Below are 19,916 nucleotides of genomic sequence, written 5' to 3' on the forward strand. Positions count from 1 at the left end.
CTGGTAGGACTCGCAGTGAGTAGTAGTTACCATAGAACGCCATTTCTTCTTAGTGCCTAATCGAAAACGACGAAGCATCTCCGCCGGATTACCAGCGACATCAGGATAGTAACGAGACAAATCAGTGAACTTACGATAATACTCGTTAGCCGTCATCTTTCGCTGTTTCAACTCAGTGAATTCCTGTTTCTTACGGTCGATATACTCAGGGGGTACAAATCTCCTCTGAAACACGTCCTTGAAAACATTCCAATCGGTCCTCTGAGCTGGAGTCAACATACGAAGTTCTTGCTCCCACCAAGCTGCAGACTCCATCTCCAGAAACCATGACGTTGTCTCAACCCACCTTTCCATAGGAAGGTTCCCCTGGTTATGCAACACACGGAAAGTCTTCTCTATGTGTTCCAACCAACGTTCTGCGCCTTCATGACCCTCATTACCTTTAAACTTATCCAACTTCAAATTATACATAGTCTCCAGAGGAGTCCTCTGGGGAGGGCGCATCACTGTTTGAAGGGCTGTAGCAATCACTTCCCCCAACTGAGTAAGATCAGGGAAACTAGGCTCATCTGAGCGACGTGGTTCCCGACGAGGCGGCATGATTCTGACAGAAGACACCAACTATTAGAATACTCACAAAGACACAGGACTGCCAAACCTAGGCTCTGATACCAAGCTGACACACCCCGACCGAGATCAGGGCATGCTGGCCGTCACACGAAGGTGACGTAGCCATGTGCGCGTGCGGAAGCTAAAGGTAAAGTAATATAAAAGTACGAATAATTAAAAACCTAAAAGCATACATAGTACTAGTGTATGTGAGACACAATTCAGAGCAAGTCTACAACAGTCCAAAAAGAAAAGATACGACGTATTTACACCCGAAGGTGACCCTACAATGGTGAATGTCTGTCAGAAATGCCGGGACGCCCTCTGGGATAAACCACCGAACTTGCTAGACCACTAGAACCTGGAGGGGCGCAAAAACAAAAGCGTGAGTGGGCAAAAACAAAGCTCTTTGAAAACTCTTTAATAAAATACATTCTAACCCCTCGCCGTAAAACCTGTATACTTCCCAGAAAATGAACATATATACGTATGTATAGGTATGTCAATCATGTTCCACATATGCCATTCATGCTCACAATATTTCATGCTTGAGAATATGCCACAACAGAATCTCATAATCAAATATAAATACTCAAGCATAATTCACATCAATAACATATAATCTGGCAGCTGGGAGTCACCTAACGTGACATGTACCGCTGCATATAGAGCTCCAATCTCAACTCAACATCTGAATCTGCACACGAGTCGGAACCACCTAACGTGGTCTGTACGACAGGACTGGGTGTGATATATACGCTATAGTGCTACGATCACGTGAAGACTGTGCGAATAATCGCGGGTCACCTACGAGTCGGAACCACCTAATGTAGTCTGTCCGACAAGGCTTGCACCTAACTTGGATCCAAGGCGAGCGTGTGGTGCGGGTGAACATCACGTGAAGGACTGTGCCCTGGCCCTGGGCGGGAGCACTAACACCGGGGGTGCAGATTATGAGCTCTCTAAACATCTCAAATTACTATTGCATAACAACATGAATACCGCTTACCTGGCACTTACCTGTGCGCCCACAGCACCAAATACACATTTATATATATGTATGCCGCTACTAATGCATGTGATGATGCATAAGTAATAATAATAAAGTGCATGGCATAAATCAATTACTCTTTTTAATCTATTTCTGGGAATTTAAATGTATATAGGTATATACGGAAAACAAAAGCCCACTCACTGGTAATTAGAAGGGTCGTAGCCCCCCTGCCTCGAGTGTGTACGCTCGTCTTCGGAAAACGAATCACCTATACGCGACAAAGTTACGAAAACATTAATTTAAAAGCACCTAAGCAACTTCTCGTAATAACTTCTCATACATTGCTCAAATTGGACAAATGAATATACCAATGTGATCTACACAACCTCAGGATCACACCCATATTTTTAAAATAATTTTTGGACCACGCACGCGCCCCCACGCGCCTGAACAGTCACGGACCCACGCGCCCCCACGCGCAGCCACGTGCACTGCACACTGACGGTGTCAACTGACGCCGTCAGGAATATTCCGTTAACCTGACGGAATATTCCGTTAACCTTAACTGACGCCGTTAACTGACGCCGTCACTGCCGTTAGGAATATTCCGTTAAACTTAACGGAATATTCCCCTTTCTTCTCCGGCCAGTCGCCGTCGCCGGCGCCGTCGCCGGAAAACTGGGAATTTTTCAAACTTTGTTTTCTCCTTCGTTTTTCAACCATTTTTCACGATCTTTATACCAAAATGAAGCTTAGGACTAGTAGAACAACGTTAGACTAGTTTTAAGGCCTAAAAACCATGAAATCTCACCTACAATAACAATCCAAGTTCGGCCAACTTTGCACAGGACGATCCCGACGTCCAAATTCACCCAACGAACCACTCCCAAGCTCCTGGGAACCTCACAAACACAACTACAAGCTTAGAATCTCCCAAAACAAGCTAGATTAATTGTGCATGAACAGTGTTCAAATCGGCCAAGGCGATATCGACGTGAAAACGTCAAAGTTCTTACCTGGAAATGGCACCACTGGACTCCTCTCAGCCTCACGAGCACGATGGTGGTCTTGGTTTCTCGATTGGTGAAGGTTTGAGTTGGTTTGTGTGTGTCTGTGTGTTGAAGAGGAAGAAGAAGAAGAGAGGAAATGGACTCGGGGAGAGAGAGAGAGAGAGAGAAGACAGAGTGAGGGAATGAGGGAGGGAATCCCGGGAGAAAAGAGAGTGTATGAGTGTGTGTGGTCCTACCACACCACACAACACACACTAATGGGATAAAAACGAACTAGGGGTATAATCGTAATTCTCCAAGTACGTTAAAATGAAATTTGGGACGGGATGTTACAATAAGTGCATAGGCGTATGTACGGAAGTATAAGGGCATAAACATAGGTACGGAAGTATAAATGCATAGGTATAGGTACGGAAGTATAAGGGCATAAACATAGATACATAATTTCGGTTGCAAACTTTACTCCATGTATCTTCATATTAGTACACAAATCATAGATTTAAAAATACGTACTTGTCAATCTCCATAGAAAAAAAAATTATCATACACGAATAAACACAATTCATAAGTAAAAAATAGATTTGCAAACCTTAGTCGTTCCATAATGTAAGAGACATTCAAATCATGAGAATATACAATAGAGAGAGATAAGAAATAATATAAAGGAAAAGTGTATATGTGAGTTGGACATGTTGCTCTCCATAAATAAGACCTGATTGTGCAACTCGTATAGACATTTATTTAAAATATATTTTTATTGATTTCAAAATAAACATATAAATAAGACCTTATTTTTATTGATTATATTTGTCCTCTATGATATACTACACTATGCATCTCATATGTACTACATATATATATATATATATATCATACGTGACGGGCCACTATTCCGTGTTCTCGAACTCTCTCTCACATTCACATATGTTTTTATATGTTTTCATTCTATATACTAGAAGATAAGCACATACTCTATATGTGTGAACAATTTCATTTTATTTGTTGTTTTTTATTAAGGAGTGTGATTAGTTTTTAAATTTTTTAAAAAGAGTATGAGACAATGATGATGAGACAGTTTCTCTTAATAAGGACATATTTTTTCTTAATATAGGGTAAATTAGGGATATGATTGTTATTTTCTCAAAATGTACATAATTACTATTTTTTCCTCCTTATGTAAACGTTGTGTATCAAAAGTGAGGATAAAATAGGAAAAATAGAGATATGATTGTCATTTTCTCAAAAAGTTGACAAAGAGAGTTTTCTTAATAATAATAAATAATTAATGTTTTGTCTTCCTTTTGTAAATATTGTGTATCAAAAGTGGAGGTAAAATAGGAATACGATTGTCATTAAAAAAAAAAGGTAAAATAAGGATATGATTGTCATTTTCTCAAAAGATACAAAATTACTGTTTCGCCCTCCTCATGTCAATATTGTGTATAAAAGTGAGAGCAAACTAAAAAAAAAGAGCAAAAAGTTGACAAGGAGGGTTCTCTTAATAAAATAGAATAGATATATAGATATATATATATATATAATGTATTAAATTATTTGTCACATGTTTTTATATTATTTTTATTAAATATTATGTATTAAATTATTTGTCACATGTTTTTATTTATTTTTATTAAATATTATGTATTAAATTATTTGTCACATAATCCAATTTCTTGTCTACCTTCACATGCAATTACCATTACTATCAGGTAAGAAAGTAGTAAGTGAATCGAGATGAGGAAATGAAAAAAAAAAAAAATATATATATATATATATATATATATTAGTCAGTAATATCTTCTTTACTTGCTTAGTTAAAAACTTGAGCAAAAGCCCTGAGCTCTATCACCCATTTCAGGCTTGCAGCTTGTCAGTGTTGATGATTCATGGAGGAATAAATTCTTATTCAATTTCAGTTGATTTCTTTCATCGCGTAATTACATTTGTGAAACGAAATTTTTTTTCAAGCTCATGTACCTTTTTTAAATAAAAATTTGAGTGGGAAGCTCACATACCTTTTTAACAAAACTCCCTTCTGCCAACTGGAATGAGATTTACTTTGTAAACTACTCTAATTTACAAGAAAGAAAATTCAAATTTAAGTGCAAGAAGGGCAACATTTATATCGTACCCAACTAGCCTAATTGAAATCCACAATGGAATTAATGAAATTACTCTAAAATACATCGAAATTAAGACCCATTTTGACCAACAAAATGGTTAAGTTCACTATAATTTCCACCCTTAAACACGGATCAGTCTCTTTATTATTGTTTAAGTTTTAGGGAACATTTAAATGTTAGATGTTAGCTTTTGACTTGAAATTGTTTAGACTATTGGGAGCTTGGAATTCACTCAATCGTCCATCGAATTTCAAAATTGAAAAACCTTTGCAAGTTAGGTTCAAAACTTGAAAAGCTAGGTTGGAGTTGGATCACCTACAACAATACATAGGACGATAAAGACAAACTAGTCCACACGATGGTTGATTTTTTTATTTTTTATTTTTTTATGAGACAACTGTTGACAAACCACAGTTATTCATCCCTTTAAAGTCTGGAGGCAGGTAGTTGGAATTGTACCATATTCGTGGCTACAATCAGGCAACTTCAAAGTGTACAAAATATCGAACCAAGACCTTCTATTTTTTCTTTTAATGAGTTCTTGTTCGCACTTTTTTACTAGACCACTTATAGTGATGATTAATGAATAAGTTTTCATCATTTCAACATGTTGACCTTTTAAAGTTATTTAATGCATTCCATGAGTTCATGAATTAGGCAGTGTTGTGAATAAATTTAATATGTAAATCTCATTATGCTACCGTAACTTTAGTGATAAGAAGTTATAGACTCAATTCATGTGGACAAGCCTTGGAAGAAGTCATGAGTTCAAATTTCCTTTCCAATAAAACTAGAATAAACTAATGTGCCAAACGAAGAAAAAATATTTATGGAAGTGGTAAATTGCACTAAACAAGGCTAGTTTTAAAATCACTTTTGTGAAAATGTTTTTAGAACTAATCTTAAATAAATATGCGAGTAAATCCTAAAAAAACACTTGGAGTGTTTCTTGCAGAAAGAAGCATTTTAAATGCTTTTAGAATCCATAAATATTTTATCTAACAACGCTTCCAGTCATTTTAAAATCAGTTTCAAACAAATCTACTTTTTGAGTTCATACCCTCGCTCATTTTGTATAAATGATCCTATCATTTTTAAAGTTTTTGCTAAATCTCACAATGACTAGCAATAATATGGTTTAAATTCTTCTTCGGTGAGAACCGAACCTAAGACATCTCACTAACAAATGAAGAGAAATACTAATATACCGTAGTGTTAAATGACTTATCATTTTTAAAGTTAAAAAAAAAAAACTAAAATAATTTTGCAAAAATCACAGTTTTAAAAAATATCTTTGAAAATATCTAATGCAACTTTTGGAAAAAAACACAATCATGACGGTCATTTTCAAAAATCAATTTAAGCCTTTCTATTTTAGTTTTAAATTTTTTTTTTATTTCAGTTACAAGAATTTAAGCTATATTTACGAACATAATTAATGCCGAGAAAATATATAAACCCAATTTTTCAACAAACAAATGATTAACCTAATTTTATAACGATTGTCAGCAGCACTCCTCGTTGTTATCACCAAATACCTGCAACAGAATTTAACGTGCCACCATGTAACTCTTACACGCTTCCCATAGTCCGAGTGCGACCAAATAGTCACACTACTCAACGATAAGTAGCTATCGTCCGCATTATCCACCCTGGACCCGACGGCACCGTCACCGTATTCGTCGACATCCAACCGCCCCAATCCCGCGTAACAATAACAAGCAACCAATCAGAAAAGAAACAAATAAATAAAAATCCGATTTTCCCCTTTTTTTTTATGTAACAAAATCTAATAAATATTAAATATTCCAAAAAAAGAGGAAAAAAAAAAAAAACTACCTCCCTCGCTGAACAAGAACATGGCCGAACAAGCTATTTCATAAACACGCACACACTCTCTCTCCTTTCTTTCTCTCTCTAAGATCGCAAAGTACGAAAAGGGACTGATTCAAAACCCTAGAGTTTGGCAATCTCTTCTTTTCTCGCTTCTTCGTACTGTTTTTTATTTTTTTTTTAATTCCGGGTGTTTTCTTGTAATTGAAGCATCGGATTCAATTGCTTTTGCTTGTGATCTGAGAAAAATCTGTGAAATGTGCTGTTGTTGGAGTGGAAGAAACCCTAACCGCCATTGATGAAGCTGTTTCGTCGATGCCAGAGGATCCTCATCCTCGCTCTGCTCTGCGTCTCTGTTTTCGCGCCCATCGTCTTCGTCTCCCAGAGACTAAAAAATGTCATGCCTACTGGTAAATATGAAATTCTGATGTAGTGGCACATTCGTAAATATTTGTTTGGTTGTTCAGTTATGGAGACTGACTGATTCGGGAACTGTGGGTTTGCAGGGCGGGAGGAGTTCATAGAGGATTTGAATATTGTATGAATCCTTCTTCTCAAATCTCGGTTTTTGTTTTTGTAATTTTGTTATGTTGTGTTTGGTTGCTGAGAAAGTGAGAGAAATTGAACTTTTGAATGTTAAGGGTCTGTGTTGTTTGATGCCGGCTAAACTTTGAAAAATTGTTTCTTTATGGCTGTTCAAGATTAAAGATGGTAAACGTATACGTTTCTGAAGCTAGAGTTTTGATTTTTGTTAACCAATTTGAGATTGAAGGTGGGTTTTGTTTTGTTGGTGCAGAAATACAGGACTGGTAGTGTGAAGCTTAGTGTCGAGCAGGTAGCGAAGGACTAATTGACCCGATATGGATTCAATGTAAATTTTATCAGTTGTGGTTTTGATTTTGGATATGCTTTTGTGATTTAGGAATCGAGTGAAAGCTTGAAAGAGCCGAGAAAAGTTTTATACGAAGATACAGATTTGCTTTCCACAGTTAATTATACTCGTAAAGAGAATAATGTTGATAAGGAATCCGGAAATGTTAGGGACGCTACTGATATGTTGGAAAGAACTAGAGACGGTTTGTTTATTTTGACTGGTGTTTGTATTCGTTTCTTTCTAAAATGCTTTCTTAATCTCACATTGTTTACTGTGCATCTGCCTAATACAAATATCAGGAATCAAATATGAGGGCAACAAAGGAGATAAGCAACTTCAGCAGAGAGAAATATCAACCATGTCTGGGGAAAAGGTATGTTTTACGCCTGTATAATATGACCACCAGATTAAGTTTGCTGTATAATCTGGTATAAGTTTGCTGTTGCAAGTCGAACATCGGAGTATGTAGTTTTTTGGTCAAGTTTGTGCATTTCAGGAATTAATAAGAAGCCCAAAGTTTGTGCCTTTTATATAATGGTGATATTGTACGCAATTTCAGAATGTGTTGTGACAAATCATGGTGGCAACCGTACATTGTTTTTGTCTGAATTCAAAAGTATGTTTTACCTTCTGTATTCTGTATATTGATTTATATGGTTTTGGTCACAGAAGCAATTGAACAAACAGGATCAGAATGTACACTCTCAGTCACGGGAAGTAATAGATGAGAGAATAAGACAGATGAAAGACGTAAAATCTAATCGTGCAGTTCAACACGATCAGAATGCACATTTAAATTTACAGAAAGTTACAGAGAAGATAAATGAGATGAAAGATCAAGTGATTAGAGCTAAAGCATACTTGAGTTTTGCACCACCAGGCAGTAAGTCAAGTTTAGTGAAGGAGTTGAAACTGCGAATTAAAGAGGTAGAACGAGCAATTGGTGGAGCCACCAAGGATTCAGATTTATCAAGGAGGTAAAACGATTCATGTCTTTTATTTTCCTCTTGTCTATTAGTTTCCAAACATCTTAAACATGCTACATAAAGAAAAGTCAACAAGATGTTGAAAACCAAAAAATAATCTGAAAATGGGATCCACTGTTCTTATAAAAGGAAGCAAGTAATAAGTTATGTCAATAGACGTCTTAGGCTGAGGAACACCATCTTGAGCTCTCATTAATATTCTCTAAAACCGAGTAAATTGCAGTGCCTTGCAGAGAATGAGAACCATGGAGTCTTCACTATCTAAAGCCAGCCGTACATACCCAGATTGCCCTTCCATGTCTACAAAGCTCCGTGCTATGACTCAAAATGCTGAAGAGCAAGTTTGGTCGCAGAAGAAGCAAGTCTCTTTTCTGTTCAACCTCGCTGCAAGTACAACCCTGAAAGGCCTACATTGTCTTTCTATGCAGCTGACTGCAGAATACTTTGCTCTGGATTCCAAGGAGAGGCAGTTTCCTAACCAGAAAAGGTTGCATGATCCAAAGCTCTATCATTATGCTGTTTTCTCCGACAATGTTCTGGCATGTACAGTGGTTGTGAACTCCACTGTTTCCACTGCCTTGGTAATTTGACTGGGCCTTTTCAGTATTCTGTGTTAAACTTCAAATTGATTTCTGAATCCCCATGATTTTTCTTTTGGCTATAGTGGAGAATCAAAAGATCCACTTAGCTTAAGCAAAAACCATGACAGTTAATCCCGCCCTTAATTTTCACGTTCTCTTTTAATGTTGCACACGAACAAACGGACACACTATATTATTAGTATGGCATGAAAGCTTGTTGACTTGGTTTTTTTCCTTTTGGTGTAATGATGTACAGAAACCAGAGAAGATTGTTTTCCATGTGGTGACTGATGCACTCAATTTTCCAGCAATCTCAATGTGGTTCTTATTAAATCCTCCTGGAAAAGCCACAATCCAAGTCCAGAGCATAGATAGTTTCAAATGGTTGTCGACCAAGTACAATACAAGATTTAGGCAAAACTCCAGTGACCCTAGGTATACTTCCGAACTCAACCACCTCCGTTTCTATCTGCCAGATATCTTCCCGGCATTGAAAAAGATTGTGCTCTTTGACCATGATGTGGTGGTGCAAAAGGATCTAAGTAGATTATGGAGTGTTGATATGAAGGGAAAAGTAAATGGAGCAGTTGAGAATTGTCAGGAGAGTGAAACTTCCTTCCTTCGGATGGATACATACATCAACTTCTCAGATCCATTTGTGGCAAAGAAGTTTGATGCCAATGCATGCACGTGGGCATTTGGGATGAATTTGTTTGACCTTCAAGAGTGGAGGAGAAAAGATCTGACTAAACTCTACCACAAATACTTGAAATTGGTACCATCTGAACTTCTACTTTACGATTCTTAACTTATTTCCTTTTCGGGTTTTAACATTTGGCATGATACATACACCTCCGCTTGTAGATATTTAAATGCTGTTATGCAATCATAACCTAATGCTTGATTTACTCCGTTTTTGGTTGCAGGGTTATAGAAGGCCATTGTGGGTGGCTGGGAGTTTGCCCTTAGGTTGGGTCACCTTCTATAACCAGACGGTAGCTTTGGACAGGCGGTGGCACATCCTTGGGCTGGGTTACGACTCAGATGTGGTTCGTGCTGACATTGATCTAGCGGCAGTAATACACTATGATGGAATCATGAAGCCATGGTTGGACATTGCGATTGCGGGGTACAAGGATTATTGGAGAAAATATGTCAACTATGACGACTCTCATCTGCAACAGTGCAACATTCATGCGTAGAGTGGAGGAAAAGCACATGTACCACACGATTAGTTGCTTCTTGCTCGTGGACAATGGAACTGCAGTGATTCCCTGAATTCTTTCTTTAACGATTCTTCGATGTAAAATTCGGCTCAATTTTTTCCCAAATTTTTCGGGGCGTAATCTTTCTAGGATCCGAGTCAAAAGATATAGAAATCATTGGAATTAATAAGTTTCCCTGTGGGATTTTGTATTGCTGGTCCGTATTTCGTGTACATAACTTGTTAAGATCCATTAGCTACACAATTCAAAACATCTTTCAACATAGACGGATTCACTTTGTTATTTGCTTTTGTATAAGGTATAAACCCTCTTATTTGAACTTTGTCGATTGTTCCAAGAAAAATTTGTGCTGAAATCAAGTTAAGCTACCTGAATAACTTACATGATACAAATACACTGCAATTATGATGTTCTGTATCAATGATTTATTGCCATGTGTAAAAAACCAAACTGCATTGTACTCGTACCATGAAAGTCATTCGTCGTTCTCAAACTTTAGAAGTACAAAGCTGGATGATATGATTCGATTTTATTATTATTCCTTGAGCAAGGGACACTTGGACTTTAGAGGGATTATGTGACACGTGGAGAAAAATGGTTGGTTGGTTGCAGATAGGGAGATATCTAATGAGGGGCTACCAAATGCCAATCTATCCATCTTGTGTGATGCACGGGGCAGACGTTGGCTCAATCATATTAATCTGTGAATTGCTCACAACCCCTGTAAACTGCAACTTCTTGTCATATATTCGGTTCCACTGCAGATTGCCCCTAAGCTTCTTTGAGTTTTCCAAAACTAAACAGAAATGGCAACCATTACTGCTAGCACTGCAGCCTCGTCTGTCGTTGGGGCAAGCCTTGTGCACAAGCTGTCTGCTGGGGCTCCATCCTCAACTGTTTTGGGTATGACTCTTGGTTTCTTCACTTCTTGATGGTGAGAGAAACTTATTTACACCACGGATATACGTCTTTGGTGGTATCCCAACTCTAATGTACTATCGTACATTTAAATTTTCTCACATGAGAACGGTTTAGTTGTCGACTTAGGGAAGTTCTTCTCTTTAACTAATTGCCATTTTATGCTATTTGGTGGCTTTTGATTTTTCGTCTTTCTTTTTTCTTCTAATTGGTCTTTAATATGATCCCAGCTTAATTATGATTTTTATGTGAGAAACTTATTTACAACATAGATGTTATTTTGGTGGTATTTCATGTCAATCTCGTAGCGTTAGATGATTTGACTTCTGCATATACAATTGTGAGTTGTATAAGTTACCAGCACAGTGACATTCCTGTCTTATAAGATGCAAACTGTCGTGAGTTACATTGGATACCGTCACAGGGGCATCTTTCTAATTGGTCTTTTTAATATGATTCCAGCTTTGCCGTCACTTGCGAGAAAGGGAAGAGTGAGCTGCTCTATGGAAGGAAAGAAGGAGAGCAACTCAAACATGGCCAAGGGTGGATCTTTGGCGGCAGCAGCTATGGCGGCGACCATGTCAAGCCCCGCTATGGCTTTGGTGGACGACAGATTGAGCACCGAGGGAACAGGGCTTCCGTTCGGATTGAGCAACAACCTTCTTGGTTGGATCCTCTTTGGGGTGTTTGGTCTCATCTGGGCACTCTACTTTACCTATACTTCCTCCCTTGAGGAGGACGAAGAGTCGGGACTGTCCCTCTAAGCCAAACACCAGTGTTCCTCAAATGATGGAGGAATGTAAAGATTTCTAGTTCATGTTTTGTAGTAAAAGCTTCCCATTTGTGGATCAAATCTTTGTACTTGTGTTATCAACTATTTTTAAGTCATCATCTGAGTTTTTCCGTAAATATCAATGCTTGATTGCTTGATTTTTTTTTTTAACATAAACTGGACTCAGGTTTCATACTTCTTTTCTTTTATGTTTTTAATTTGGAATGCAAAATGATCGGATTTATTGATGGTGATCTATTTGAATATGCTTTAAAAATAATTAAAAGCAATTTCAGATAACTAAAAGTGTTAACGTTAGTACGTTACAGTTCAATCTATTTATGGGTTAAAAAATGCGTTAAGTGCTTTTCAATGAAGCATGTTGATGCACAAAATCAGTGAAGATTTTGGAACAACATAAAGTGTCAAGTTTGGGACCTTCACTCGGTTGCTTCAATCACCTAGTGATGATGATATGTAAAGAGGTAGAGATAGGGAAGCAAACACAAGATATACTCGCCCTAAGTCTGGCTACATCCACGAAGTAGAGGAGTTCTCATTAATAGTGAAGGGTTTACACAAATACATAAGTTTAAGCATCATTATCATTAGTGGGTTCTAATGACTAGTTTAAGTACAATACTGACATTAGCCCCTCATTGTAGGAGAATGGTTTTCTTTTATAGTTGATGAGAGTCTTCAGCTTTTGTTCGCGACCAATGTAGGACTCTATGAACCTTATTCTGATGTTAACATGTGTCGTGCTGTGATTGGCCTCCTGGTTGGAGGGAAACTCTTGTGCTTCGGCAAGGGTGTCTCAGCATGAACCCCTCAATATGTCCTTGAAGGTATGACATTGACTAGTGCTCGGTAGTTTTGGGATTGGTCAAGTATGGTACAAACAAAGCATTTTGTCACATCCCGGCCCAGGCTCCACCACATCCCAGACTCGACTCCGCCGTAGCACGATATTGTCCGCTTTGGGCTTACCATTCCCTCACGATTTTGTTTCTGGGAACTCACGAGCAACTTCCCAGTGGGTCACCCATCCTAGGAATACTCTAGCCCAAACTCACTTAACTTCGGAATTCCAATGGAATCCAAAGCCAGTGAGTTCCCAAAAGGTCTCGTGCTATAGAGGTGAGCATGTACATATAAGACACATCACCCCCTCTTCGTTGGTCGATGTGGGATGTTACACATTTGCATTTTTACAAAAATTATTAATGTGCTTCTAATAAAAGTGCTTTTAAATATAAGTGCTTTTTATCTCACGAATATGGGTGATGAGCGATCACCTTCACATTAATTGTTTCATCCTTCTTTTTGGCTTGAGTTTCTACTACACTAATGTAAAATAATTGAAGATATTTGTTTTGACTGCATACTTATATGTATGATGGTTGTGGTCACATTTATATGATGGTCATATGAAAGAAAGAACAGGATGACCCCAAGACATATATATATTTAGTTTCTTTAAAAGAACCAAAAATAAAAGAAGTTATGTGCTTATAATTTTATTGTAATAATCCACAAATACTTCGTTGCAATTGCAATAAATTAGGGTATTGGAAGAAACTAATATTGCCATCAGTATACCATAACATATTCCGTATGCGAGGGCACTTGAAGGTTTCAGGCGAGACAATGTTGCAATCTCATTGTCTTCATTTTCGTTCTTTTCCATTGTTCCCTATATAGTATATATGTTCCAATTGAGCTCATAAAACATGTTTGAATGTAGCTACATGCTTGACCAAGCTATTGGTGTATATAAAAATTAAGGAAAAAAAAGCATTGTCATTACGCATTAGGAGTGGGTTCAGTTTTGAACGGTTCAGTTTTTTGTCAAATCAAAAACCAAATCGAAATCATTGTTCGGTTCAGTTTCTCTTTCAATTTTTCTGGTTTAGTTTAACTTCGGCTCGATTTTATCGGTTCCGTTCAGTTGGGTTTGCTCCACAAATCAAGTATTGGAGTCTTCTGAGTTGTTAACCTATTGATGAACAAAAAAGGCAACAAACTTCAGTTAGGACATGAAAAAACTCTGAAAACCATAAAATCAAAGACGCAATAACAGGCAGTTTCGAAAAAGAAAAAAAAAATATAACTAATTGTGATCGTGAATTTAGTAGTAGAATGATAATTAGGGTTTTGCCATATATGAAAGATACCATGAAATAATTAAACAGAGAACAAACCTCTAAATCTTTGAAGTCTAAGAAAACAAAAATCTCAGTTTCGTACTTACACTAAACATGGACTTTGCTATTGAATCAATTCAGACAACCTTATTTACACTTTGGATATACGTCTTTGGCGATATCTTAATTTTAGATTATTGTCGTATATTTAAATTTTCTTACATACCAGTGCATAAGGGAATCGTTATTGGCATCCAAACTTACTATAATTAGAAAGAATAATATACTTCTGAGGAGTGTAGAATGAGATTTTTGGAGTGTTAATAACAATTCCCGTGCATAAAGGGTTTAATTGTCATCTTAGGGAAGTTCTTGTCTTTAATTGCCATTTTATGAGATTTGGTGGCTTTTGATTTTACATGTTTTTCTTTTTTCTTCTAATTGGTCTTTAATATAATTCCAGCTTAATTATGATTGTTTTGAGAAAGGGACGAGTGAGCTGCTCTATGGAAGGAAAAAAGGAGAGCAACTTAAACATGGCCAAGGGTGCATCTTTGGCCGTGGCAGCCATGACGGTGATCATGTCAAGTCCCGCCATGGCTTTGGTGGACGAGAGATTGAGTACCGAGGGGATAGGGTATCCGTTCGGATTGAGCAACAACCTTCTTGGTTGGATCCTCTTTGGGGTGTTTGGTCTCATCTGGGCATTCTACTTTATCTATACTTCCTCCCTTGAAGAGGATGAAGAGTCGGGACTGTCCCTCTAAAAGCCAAACACCAGTGTTGCTCAAATGATGGAGGAATGTAAAGATTTCTAGTTCATTTTTTGTAGTAAAAGCTTCCCATTTATGGATCAAACCTATGTACTTGTGGTATCAACTACTGTTTTAAGTCATCATCTGAGTTTCTTCGTTAAACATCAATGCTTGATTACTTGATGTTTTTATTAAATCATGATAAACTGAACTCAAGTTTCATACTTCTTTTACTTTCTTTGTTTAATTTGGAATGCAATATGATTAGATTTATCGATGACATACTTGAAATTACTTTTAAAATAACTAAAAGTAGTTTAGATAACAAAAAGTGGTGATGTTGCAGTATTTGTGAGTTAAAAAGTGTTTTAAGTGCTTTTCAACGAAGCATTTACATTTTTATTAAAATTACTATTGTGCTTCTAATAAAAATACTTTAAATATAAGTGTATTATAAAAGGGAAAAAGATTATTTCCGGATCCATTCCTCTTAATCCACCAAATTAGGGGATCCGGATTATTGAAATTTAATCATACGGCTAAAGTTATTATAACTTTTAAAGTGGGCTCTTGTTTGTAGCTGTTGGATCAAATTTCAATGGCACGGATTCCCTAATTTGGTGGATTAGGAGGAAAGGATCCGGAGAGTATCCATTTCCTTTTAAAAGAAATATTTTTGGCTTTTTAGCTAAAATTGTTCCTGAGATTGACATAACTCCTCACTTTGGTCTTTGAGATTTAAAAATCGATATAAGTGGTCTCTAAATTTGTCAACCATCAAATCATTTTGGTCATTTCATAAAAATCTCGTTAAATAAGATCAAAATGACAAAAATACCCTCAAATTTTATAAATTTATTTTGGCATGTTATTTATTAAATTAAGAGTATTTTTATCTTTTTTTGTCCTTCTTTAATAGAGATTTTTTATAGAATGATCAAAATAATTGATTGTGTACAAATTTAGGTACCATTTCTATTGATTTCAAATCTCAGGTGTCAAAATAAAGAGTTATGCCAATCCTAAAAACCATTTTCAAATCGGTTTGCATCCTTTTATTTATTATGTAGCAAGAGATGATAAACCTACCAGATTACAACTAAAAACGGAGTTGAGTGTGAAGAATATTCTATGCATTTTATTTGATTAACATATTAAATAATTTTAAAAAAAAAAAGGTTTATGGCAGATGCATATCTGTTAATCTTTTGGCTTTTGCGGTCAATGAAGGTATAATAGCATGAATTTGGGAATGAGTCATCACCTTCACATTATTTGTTTCATCGATCTATTTTGCGTGAGTTGCTCTACTAAATTAATGTAAAATAATTAAGGATATTCATTTTGAATACGTGATTATTTGTATGATGGTTGTGGTCACGATTATATGATGGTCATATAAAAGAAAGAATAGGATGATCCTCCTGAGACAAATATTTAGTTTCTTTCAAATAACCAAAAATAAAGTAGAAGTTATGTGTTTATGATTTTATCGTAATAATCCACAAATATTTCGTTGCACCTACAACAACTTAGGGTATTGGAGCAAACTAATGTTGCCATCAGCATGCACTTGAAGGTTTCAAGCGAGGCAATGTTGGAATCTCATCGTCGTCGTCTTCGTCCTCTTCAATTTTTTCCTGTATATATTCCAATGAAGCTCTTAAATGTGTTCCAATGTAGCTACAGTGCGTGATCAAGTTATTGATAAAAAAAAATAAAGACATTGGGATTGCACACTATTGCATCATGACATATTGTCACCAACCTACCAGAATCTAGTACGTGTTTGGCTTTCTTCAAAGCTCCAAGACTCGACGAACGTAGATGATATGATGTACATGCAGTTGTTGGACAAGTACATTTTAGCATCAATTACTCTATTAATGTCATATAATTAACAAATGATATTTGCTTGGATGCATAATTATATAATGATGTTATGTTCGCACATTTATATTATGGTCATGTGAAAGAAAGAGATTAGGATGACCCTCGGACATATATATGTGTGGCTGCTACCCTTTAGCCACTGTTAAAGGGGTGTCAAAACAGAATTTGAATATTTGTTAATTGTGTTCGTTTATGATAAAATTAAACATAAAAAATACTTAATAAAAACTAACCACACATTATACGATAAACAGACGCAATTTACGGATCCTCATCAAAAGAATCCTATTAGGTCAAAACAGACCCCTAATAGAAATTGTGGAACAAATTCAGCTGGGTCCCATAGGTTTTTCACTTCCCGTGGCTAAGTTGGGTCCCACTGGCTCGTTTTGGAATCATAAAGGGTGCCAAAAAAAAAAATTATTTGCCCAATATGCTGTAATTCATTTGGGCACAATTAGTATTTAAATAAGATTGTGGTGAGTTAGTGTGGCATTTCTGTAACTCCAATTATTGCTAGAACGCAGAGAGTGACACATCCCGATCTGAAATGTCCACTAAAACCTCGAATCGAGTCATGCTGGTCGACACCTGAAAGGTGACGAAACCATAAAGTGTGATAATATATAAAATGTGAATAAATTAAAATCTAATTTGCCTAAGTACACGAGTGCGGGTGAGCGGGTCTGGACCCATTTCACGCATGATACAGAGCATAGGTATAGTACAGTAAGGTAAGATAATGATTATACCATCATAAGAAGACATCTGTACTAAAAAGTACCACGAATCCTCGTCGATATGGAACTCTGCTGCTAGAACCTGGAGGGGTGCAAAAATAGAAAATGTGAGTGAGTGAAACGAAACTTTTCAAACCAATTTCAATTACCAAAGGCAGTAGCCCCTCGTCGTAATACCTGTATAATTTTCCAGAAAATAACAGGCATGACTATAACTCTAAAGTTTAACCAAAATAACAGTTTCACAGTTATGCCTTGTCAAATATCTCAACAAGAATAAGTAACCCAGGTAAATAAATCAATATGAAATGGTATGTCAGCCGGATCCACCTATTGTGGCTTGTACGGCTAAACCAATAGCTCATCAACATGCTAGCCGGAGTCATCTCACGTGACCTGTACGGCTTATCCATATCTCATCAATCAATGCTAGCACATAAGTCAGAGTCACCTATAGTGACCTGTACGACTTATCCATATCTCATCAATCAATGCTAACATATAAGTCAGGAGTCACCTATAGTGACTTGTACGACTTATTCATATCTCATCAATCAAGGCTAGCATATAAGTCGGGAATCACCTATAGTGACATGTACGACTTAATCTATAACTCATCAAACATGCCTCCACACGAGTCGGAACCACCTCTAGTGGTCTGTACGACAGGATTGGGTGTAAATAAGTACGCTCAAGTGCTACAATCACGTGAAGACTGTGCGAATAATCGCGGGTCATTTACGAGTCGGAACCACTTATAGTGGTCTATATGACATGCTTGTGCACCTACCTTGAGTCCAAGGTAAGGTGCGTACGTTAAGTCCAAGGTAAGGTGCGGGAGGTGAACATCACGTGAAAGACTGTGCCCTGGCCATGGGCGGGAGCATTAACATCGGGGTGCAGGTTTATAAGCTCTCAATGCATCTCAATATAACATGTACAACTCATGGGCAACCTGTACGACAGTGTCGGAGTTGCCTAACACATAAATTTAGTCATGTCATAACTCCATCAATTCAACTAATTCCATAAACTCACCTGAACTTACCTGGATGTCCTGCGTTCACCTTTGCACTTCAAAGCATTCACAATAATTGTGTGGAGGTAATATACATATAGATATACCATGATGCAATCTAATACTCAACCATGCCATAGCATTTTCAATTATATACATATATATAATATGACATAAAATGCATAAGCTGTAATGCCCTACTCCCGAACTATTTATTTTTTGGGATAATCATCAGTGATAAGTCCAACTAGACACTAGTTTAATTAACTATCATTACTTACGTTTCCTTACTTTAATTTCTTAATTCTTCACACATTAATTTATAACCACCAGCACATAAGGTTAAATCTCACAATTTACACCAATGTCCCTCACATTGTTCAATTCCCCAAACAAAGCTATTGTCTCAATTATTTAACCTCACTTCTTGTATGGCTACATCTAACGTCTTGTTAGACTGCCTACGTACCCTAAATAGGGATCAAGTCATTCGTAGTTCATGTTAGTACTTTAAAGCATTCACGGTAATCATAAGCAATAATCAATTCATAAACGTTTGTGGAATTATCAATTATATATATATATATATGTTGGAGAGATTTATGATGAAGAATCATTGGGATGTTGTAAGACATGAACTGTCTTTTCTTGTTTTAATTTTGATAACATTTGATCAATTTTTTGGTTTGTGGAGAGTGTTTTCAAGAGCCTTTGAAGAAGATTCTGGAAAATTAACTAAGGGTTTTTCCTTGATGATTGATTTTGGTTAAGAAAGTTTGTCAATTTTAGTTTCAATTTTATCAAGTTGTTTACCAATAGTATGAAGACTCTGATTGGTAAAATTATTTTGTTCAATGACTGGTTTTACTCCTGCATCTTCCTTAGGGAGCTTAAAAGGAGTAGCTGGAATTTGCTTATTAGCAGTGGTGATTAAAATCGTTTCTTGTGGAGGATGACTAAAGGAGACAATTGTTTTGTCTTCTTTAAGCCAATTTTCTTTAGTTATTACTTCTAATTTCTTTTCAAACACTTTAGTTAATCCAAGTCTTAGGACTTAGAAACACAGACCATAGTCAGTCAGAAGGTGATTTGGAATTATCCTCTTCTGATAATAGTTCGTCAACCAATCTTTCATCTCCAGACATCAAGTTACGATGTACCGATGCTTGTTGTAACAAAATTTCAGTGCTTAATAAGCAAGAAGAACAATAAGATCTTCTTATCGAATTAATAAGTAAAGTCGATGACCCTGAACTTAAATCTTTTTATCTTAAGAAACTTAAGAAATTAGTTTCTTCTGATGAATCTGGCACTAGCCAACCTCAGCCAACTCCAAAAATCTCTCTTAGCACAACCTTGGAAAGCTTTAATAAGACTAAGAAAGAAATCACAATCAAAGATCTCCCACGCGAAGTTAATAAAATTAAAGAGGAAATT

The 19,916-nt window shown here is 36.6% G+C and overlaps 3 protein-coding genes across 3 annotated transcripts; all 3 read left to right on the top strand.

The window, feature by feature from the left end:
- The first annotated feature begins 6,541 nt into the window (after window positions 1-6,541).
- LOC137729186 (putative galacturonosyltransferase 6) lies at window positions 6,542-10,498 on the top strand. The gene is made up of 9 exons (XM_068468041.2): window positions 6,542-6,979; window positions 7,076-7,107; window positions 7,366-7,404; window positions 7,492-7,645; window positions 7,743-7,816; window positions 8,113-8,420; window positions 8,653-9,010; window positions 9,267-9,785; window positions 9,937-10,498. Exons 1-9 carry the CDS (start codon window positions 6,868-6,870, stop codon window positions 10,210-10,212), a joined length of 1,872 nt encoding a protein of 623 aa, XP_068324142.2. The 5' UTR covers window positions 6,542-6,867; the 3' UTR covers window positions 10,213-10,498.
- A 421-nt stretch (window positions 10,499-10,919) lies between these two features.
- LOC137729428 (photosystem II reaction center W protein, chloroplastic) lies at window positions 10,920-12,063 on the top strand. The gene is made up of 2 exons (XM_068468375.2): window positions 10,920-11,139; window positions 11,617-12,063. The coding sequence occupies exons 1-2, from the start codon at window positions 11,043-11,045 to the stop codon at window positions 11,916-11,918; spliced, it is 399 nt and encodes a 132-aa protein (XP_068324476.2). The 5' UTR covers window positions 10,920-11,042; the 3' UTR covers window positions 11,919-12,063.
- A 2,480-nt stretch (window positions 12,064-14,543) lies between these two features.
- LOC137728406 (photosystem II reaction center W protein, chloroplastic-like) lies at window positions 14,544-14,840 on the top strand. Its single transcript, XM_068467202.2, has one exon. The coding sequence runs from the start codon at window positions 14,544-14,546 to the stop codon at window positions 14,838-14,840; it is 297 nt and encodes a 98-aa protein (XP_068323303.2).
- The last annotated feature ends 5,076 nt before the right edge of the window (window positions 14,841-19,916 follow it).

Source organism: Pyrus communis, chromosome 10 (genome assembly GCF_041283825.1).
Source record: "Pyrus communis isolate YQ-2024b chromosome 10, ASM4128382v1, whole genome shotgun sequence".
Lineage (NCBI taxonomy): Eukaryota > Viridiplantae > Streptophyta > Magnoliopsida > Rosales > Rosaceae > Pyrus > Pyrus communis.

Coding starts and splice junctions, on each gene's coding strand:
- LOC137729186 (XM_068468041.2), top strand. CDS start 6,868: ATGAAGCTGTTTCGTCGATGCCAGAGGATCCTCATCCTCGCTCTGCTC. Junction 6,980..7,075: donor AAAAAATGTCATGCCTACTG/GTAAATATGAAA, acceptor GTGGGTTTGCAG/GGCGGGAGGAGTTCATAGAG. Junction 7,646..7,742: donor GTTGGAAAGAACTAGAGACG/GTTTGTTTATTT, acceptor TACAAATATCAG/GAATCAAATATGAGGGCAAC.
- LOC137729428 (XM_068468375.2), top strand. CDS start 11,043: ATGGCAACCATTACTGCTAGCACTGCAGCCTCGTCTGTCGTTGGGGCA. Junction 11,140..11,616: donor TCCATCCTCAACTGTTTTGG/GTATGACTCTTG, acceptor ATATGATTCCAG/CTTTGCCGTCACTTGCGAGA.
- LOC137728406 (XM_068467202.2), top strand. CDS start 14,544: ATGATTGTTTTGAGAAAGGGACGAGTGAGCTGCTCTATGGAAGGAAAA.